This window comes from Anoplopoma fimbria, chromosome 9, assembly GCF_027596085.1.
Source record: "Anoplopoma fimbria isolate UVic2021 breed Golden Eagle Sablefish chromosome 9, Afim_UVic_2022, whole genome shotgun sequence".
Taxonomy (NCBI): Eukaryota; Metazoa; Chordata; class Actinopteri; order Perciformes; family Anoplopomatidae; genus Anoplopoma; species Anoplopoma fimbria.
Genome location: NC_072457.1, coordinates 1,500,272 through 1,507,106, shown reverse-complemented (window position 1 = coordinate 1,507,106; position 6,835 = coordinate 1,500,272). Strand labels below are relative to the sequence as shown.

The window sequence follows — 6,835 nt, the reverse complement described above, 5'->3', positions numbered from 1 at the left end:
GTTTTTTTTTCTTACAGCCGGCCATAGAACGGCGAGACAAAAGAGGCGATGCCCTCTGGGAAGACAGATTGTCCCTCTGCTGCTTTGTGAGTGTCCGAGATTAGAGTGGCAGGTGTTGAGCTGTGAATCCTGGAAATCAGGAGCAGATACGGAGTGATTACAGGAGCTCGTTTTTGTAAAAAGCCTTTCCATGTTCCTGTAATCAGGTACGATTTAGAAAAAGAAGGGAGTCCTGGGTTTCAGGCCATTCAGCAATAAGCCTGAATATCTCTCCTCCAGGGGGCCATTCTTATGATCTATGATCTGCAGAAATCCACAGCTTGCTACGCATCTTCAAAACGATCGCGTGCATTTAGTTCCTCTTCTTTTGCATATTCAATATGTTTTCAATTTATTTTCAGCGAATGACTCAAGCAAATGTTTTAACATATAGTTTACAATTTCATTTATTTTTCCATGAATGTGTTTGTTGAAAATATATGTTTCCTTAACTTTAACTACGAATATCAGTGATTATCAGTTTTTTTTTTTTTTATCTCAGAGGTCTCCTCCTCTTCAAAACACTGGGCCAGCTGATTAGAACACTGAATAAACCAGCTTCACCTTAAAAATCAGTGTTTCTTTTGTGCTTTTTGGCGGACGCAGGACGTCCTGGTGGGGCCGCGAGCCGAGCCGCTGCTTCAGCTTGTTTCTCCGATAACTTAAGATCCAGTTGTCAGATGACTAGAATCCTTTCATCTGGTTCAAATATATAATATAAAGTTCGAATCGACCAACATCTTAAAAATGTGGCTTTAAACTGGATTAAAAAAATGTATGACAACTTCTGGCAGACAACCACAACACTGTCACTGCACAAAAGAGAATATGACGGCACTGGCAGGCAACCAAATGAAACGCACACTTTCCTTTAGTGTAAGAACACCACTTAACAACATTTATAACATAGGTATAGTCATTTTTTAGACACATTTTTTGAGTACGTTTTAGGCTACTTTCCTAAGAAATAGTATCGTTAAATTGCTTGTTCACCTTAATAAAACTAAGATTAAATATTTCCTTCATTAAGTGGGAGTGCGTACTCGCATATTTTATTCTAAGTCAGTGTCTGAAGTCATCTGACAGCCGCACAGCGTACACAGTACAGCGTTTACATCCGTGGACATTCAGTCTAGAAAGAGAATAAACATCTCACAGGAGAAATGAGGAAGAGCCAGTCACCATCTTCAACAGGGAAGGTGACCTTTTAGTCTGAACTAAAACCCAGATAATACATTTTCTATTTATCTATCAAAGCCTATACTGTCCAAAGGTTTTTTAACTGAACACTGCAGTCGATGTCTCTCAGCTTTGTATATTCACACTTCCGCATTTATGCATTTTTATTCGAGGTTAAGACGGACATATTTTTCCTCCATAGGTCAGGACATTTTCTTCCTAACAGACCACCAATTATTAAGCATCACAGCGAGGCATGAGGGTGTGCCTGCGTGCGGCACGGTAGCTATTAAGAGGCCAGGACGGCTTCATAAACAGGTCTGCTACTAATGCAACTAAATATGTTATGTTTTTGTTCCGCTGTGACGGAAGCAGCGCTGTTCAGCTGATTAGTAGTTTAGTATTCTACCAGCGTCACTGGTCTGAGATTGGACAAAACTTTTCAACCGTTTGACCGTCCGCTCCTTCGGCAGCAGCCATTTTGTCTGCACATTTCTAATAGTAGATTAAGTAAAGTTTTGTTTTTGTTTCCCTTCCTTTCACCCTTTCTGTATTCTTTTTTGAAGGTTTTATTGTCGAATGCATCATTTCTTATTTATAGTGTTTAAAATAACAGTTTAACATTATAGTAAATGCACATATTCTCTTCTGATCTAAAGGCTCATTACATCAAGGGTTCTTTAATTGCTCTTTAACGCCTTCGGTTCTGAAAAAGTGAAACAAAGTCTTCATGTGTTAAAGCTGCATTCTCTCTCCTGTCCACCAGGGGGCGACTCCTCTGGTTGTATAGAAGTCTATGAGAAAATGACTCTACTTCTCTCTTGATTTATTCCCTCAGTAAACATTGTAAACATGAGTTTATGGTCTCAATCTCTAGTCTCAAGTCTTCAATCAGTTGGATTGTGGGAGGAGAGCCGAGATGGAAGCGAAGCTAACCCAGCTAGGACCTGAGGCTACTCCACTACCCAGCATGCTCCTGGCTGTCTGATGTCTGTGACTGTTGAGTCCACATCTTCACAGAGACCTGGATCCATCGTTCATCCAGGATCAAGCTGCTCTTGATGGACGGACAGCAGGATGCTTGGTGCTCAAACACAGTCAAAGCTGATGGACAATGTTTTTCTCATGTTGAATATTTATTGTATAGATGTCGACCAGATTATCTGATCCTTATGACGCAAAAAAATAAAATAAATACACAACAGGAATGTACACGTGTTTGTGTTTGATTTGTTTAAAATGGGCTACAGCTGAATTCCGTTGTGCATAAGGACAATAAATGATCCTCTCTAATGGATGACAAAATGAGCAAAGAAAATAAAACATGTCCCGAAAACTTTAATGACAGATGGAAGCTTTTGGAGTCGCTGTGTACACGCGAGGTTGTTTTTGTTTCGGACAATTTTGGAACAAAGAATACAGACTTGTTTTGCAATGTTAAACTACACAATCAAGTATTGTAAAGCACTTTAAATTGTTTTTGCGTATGTAATGTGCTAAACAATCTAACTCTGCTTTCCCTTGTAGGGCCGTCGACCTGTCACTGATGGGATCGTATCAGCTTTTGTTGCCTCATATCCCTTAAAGCCTCCATGGAGCTCATCCAGGCCACCCAGCTGCCTCTGGAAGCCCTCACGGCTTCCTGGAGCAACAGCTCCATCCCCCTCCACTCCTCGCTCCTCTCCACTCCTTCCCAACCGCTTCTCGGCTTCTCTCCGAGCGACGGCGCTTTCCTCTTCATCAACGCCACCTGCCAGAACGGCACCAAACCGGACCCTGGATCGCTCCCTGGCCTGGCTGGGATCTTCATCCCTCTCATCTACGGCATAGTGTGCGTCGTCGGCCTCGTGGGCAACACGCTGGTCATCCACGTTATCGTCAACTACACCAAGAACGAGTCGGTCACCAACATCTACATCCTCAACTTAGCCATCGCGGACGAGCTCTTCATGCTGGGTTTGCCCTTCCTGGCGGTGCAGAACGCTCTGCTCTCCTGGCCCTTTGGCTCTTTGATGTGCCGCGTGGTCATGACGGTGGACGCCATCAACCAGTTCACCAGCATCTTCTGCCTGACCGTGATGTCGGTGGACCGCTACCTGGCTGTGGTGCACCCCATCCGCTCCTTCTGGTGGAGGCGCCCCCGCGTGGCCAAGGCCATCAGTGCCACGATGTGGGCGGGCTCCTTCGTGGTAGTGCTGCCGGTGGTGGTGTTCGCCGACGTGCTGAAGGACGACGGGAACTGCAGCATCGTGTGGCCCGAGCCGGCGGAGGTGTGGAAGACGTCCTTCATCGTGTACACGTGCACCGTGGGCTTCTTCTGCCCCCTGCTGGTCATCTGCATGTGCTACCTGCTGATCGTCATCAAGGTGAAAAGCATTGACAGCGGATATGTTTTTTTTACATTCTGAATTCCAATTTAAATTGTTGTCCTAACACAATGTCCTCAATGTTACTTAACATAGACACTGGCCTTGATAATGTAACCACCATCTTTAATTACTTCAACTTAATTTCTGAGAAATCAGGTCATTTCAGCTCAATAACTACATTTCCCAAGAGCATAAGCGACTTGTGCTATGGAGAATCAAACAGAGAGGTTTTGTCGCTGTATTTGTGAACAAAACACCCAGAAAAGTACCTAAAAGTAAATGCACTTAAACTGCAGATGATATTATCAGTTCTGTCAACAGCTTAATCTTTTGTCTGCCTTTAGCGGTGAATGTTACATATATTTAATAAACTAATAATCATGCAACAGTTCTTATGATATCTTACAACGTGATTTATATTTTGCATTCATTCTCCTATGATTGAGCAGCTACTGCAATGTTTGACAAAATAACCACATTGTAAGGTTTAGCAAACAATCACGGTTTGGACTAAAATAAGTCTGTGTTTTGTGTAATTTACGTATTTAACTTACATAAGTTACGTTACCCAAACCACGAGTTAAGGCAAAATAATGAAAGGGAGTCAATGTGAATTTTGGTTTGACACGGTAAAGCGGTCTCCTGAGTGAAAGTCCTGTGTTTGTCCGACCCATCCATCCACCTTGACCTCCCTACGCAGACTTTATCTACTAATATTCGGTGTCACCTGACTTCCATAGAGGCAGCCCTACATGCACGAATTATAGTGCAATACTTTTCTTAGTCTGAACTGCCTGCTTTAAGCTTGGAGACTTGATGTTTCCCGCCAAAATGCACCCTGGGAGTCGTAGTTACAAGTACGTACGTAGGCTTGTACTCTCAAATAGTCCGATTTTTCCGTCACAGTTTGATCTTTTGTGAGGAGTCTTAATGCACATACAAGATGCGAAATCTTTGCAAAAAATGCAGTTTTTGACTATTCACAACGAAATCCCTCCAAATGAAGCCTTTTAAAGCAATAACAGCTTCCATGAGGCCACTGCAGACAAACACATTGGTACAAAATAATATCCTTTATAATTGGACTGTTCTCTGTCGATAATGATAATAATGATGTTGGAGGGCACTCGTACCAAAACCATGTTTTTACAGAAATAATGGAGTAATTATGTTTTGATTCTGTGGAAAAATAGAAAAGGATCCACGATAATATTTGACATGACAAACGGTTACATTCCTCTCATTTCTTTTCAGATATATACTTTGTTTTAGAGTATTAAGATGCACACAATTATAAAGTATTGCTCTACAACTCTTTAATATTACAAATAGCCTATTTCTTCCCTCCTAACTGGCAACGTCTTGCCATGCATATAATGTTTGTTATATTCTATTTCATCTGTTTCTGTCTCTCATGTCGTAAATGATCACATCATATTGTATTTGATGTGAAATTGCTGCATTTCCACTGTTTCGAATAAAATGATTAATACATGATTATTCCACTTTTGCTAAAAACTAAACAAAAAGTAGAAAGGAGGCCATGACGTACAGGATTAATACAATTTATTTGCTATATTTATTTAAAATTTTGATAAACCTACAAAAACAGTAAAAGTGTATTTAGAAGAAGAACGTTGTACTTGACACCATACGAACTATTCATTTGGTACGAAGTGGTTCGAAGTTGCAGAAACCACGTGATCGAAAACCTCGGAAGACTAAATGGCAAAATACTAAATGAGAAAACGCTTCTTTGATTTGGGTTCACTGATCTTTAACTCCTGAATGTGTGTTTGGATTAGAGGAATAAACGGTCTTTATATTTTCTCTCAAAGGTGCGCAGCGTTGGAAAACGAGCACAGGCCACGTCGTCCCGCCGCAGGAAGTCGGAGCGTAAAATCACCCGGATGGTGGTGGTGGTGGTGGCCGTGTTCGTCCTCTGCTGGCTGCCGTTCTACGCTCTCAATATCGTCAACCTCCTGGTGGTTCTGCCCGGCGACTTCAGGGGGCTCTACTTTTTCGTTGTCGTGCTGTCGTACGCCAACAGCTGCGCCAACCCGATTCTCTACGGGTTCCTGTCGGACAACTTCAAGAGGGGCTTCAGGAAGGCCCTGTGTGGAGCCTCGCGGAGAGTGAAGAGCAACGACAGGGCCGGCACGGAGGCACAGCGGCCGACGGAGGAGTGGGGGGGCATCGTGCTCCAAGCGCAAAAAGGCCAAGTCCACGTGGGTCGGAGAGACCGCGGGGAAAAAGAAGAAGAGGAGGAGGAGGAGGAGGAGGAGGAGGTCAACGGGACAGGAGAGGCCATACGGATGAGTGAAATAAGCAAAACGTCACAGAACGGAAACCACAATGGAGCCGCGGAGGGTTCAAGGACTCACGTTCAGAGAGGAAAACCAGAGCCGGATCACGAGGAAGGATCCGGCCGTGATGCTGCAGAGGAAGCCGATAAAAGTAGAAACAGCAGATCACAACCTGAGGAACGGCCGGTGCTCGAGATCAGCTACCTGTAACCGCAGAGGGGTTTAGTAGATGTCAATCAAAGCAAACGTGAATATTAGAATCACAGGCTCAGTGTAACTACTGATATCTTTTTTTCTTTTTCGTTGGCTAAAATTTGCATCATGTAATAGTCCGACAATATCGATTGTTTTTGCAACGTTGTGTGAAAGTTCCAATAATGTAACTTTGACAAAATATGAAAGCGGGCGTTATGTTAACCATGTTGGATTGGCTGCAAGGAATTTGAAGTACAGTCTGCAGTAATTGTTACATGTAGTGATTTAGCTCTTGAAGGAACCAAGAAGGTCGTAAAGGTTGAAAAGGACCCTTTTGAGGACCCAGTGGGAAATAAAAAACGTGGAATATGTTGACTTTTTACTAAAACAGCCCTTGAATGTAAACTGTGTTTTTTAAAAAAAAAGCACATTTCACTTTGTCGTTTTGTGCTTTTGTGTCACAAACTTGTGTTAGACAACCAGAGACAAAGGATTCAAGAAGAAGCAGGTTCAAAGTTGATTGTGTTTGTATCTTTTCATTAAATCCTCTTAAATTATGAAGAAACAAAACAACTTTTAACTTTTGTCAACGTGAACATCCATGTTAAGTGTCTTTTTTACCTTTATATTTTGTTTTAAGGATTCTGTGCTTCATGCAAAAAGTGACTTTGTCAATCGATGGTTGAAATAGAAGGTCTGTGTGTTTTTCGTAGTTTATTGTGAATTTGTTATTTTATTCCTTATTTA

General features: G+C 42.3%; 1 protein-coding gene across 1 annotated transcript; it reads left to right on the top strand.

Moving 5' to 3' along the window:
- Positions 1-2,810: 2,810 nt before the first annotated feature.
- On the top strand, positions 2,811-6,103 carry LOC129095292 (somatostatin receptor type 5-like). The gene is made up of 2 exons (XM_054603685.1): positions 2,811-3,584; positions 5,426-6,103. The coding sequence occupies exons 1-2, from the start codon at positions 2,811-2,813 to the stop codon at positions 6,101-6,103; spliced, it is 1,452 nt and encodes a 483-aa protein (XP_054459660.1).
- Positions 6,104-6,835: the final 732 nt, after the last annotated feature.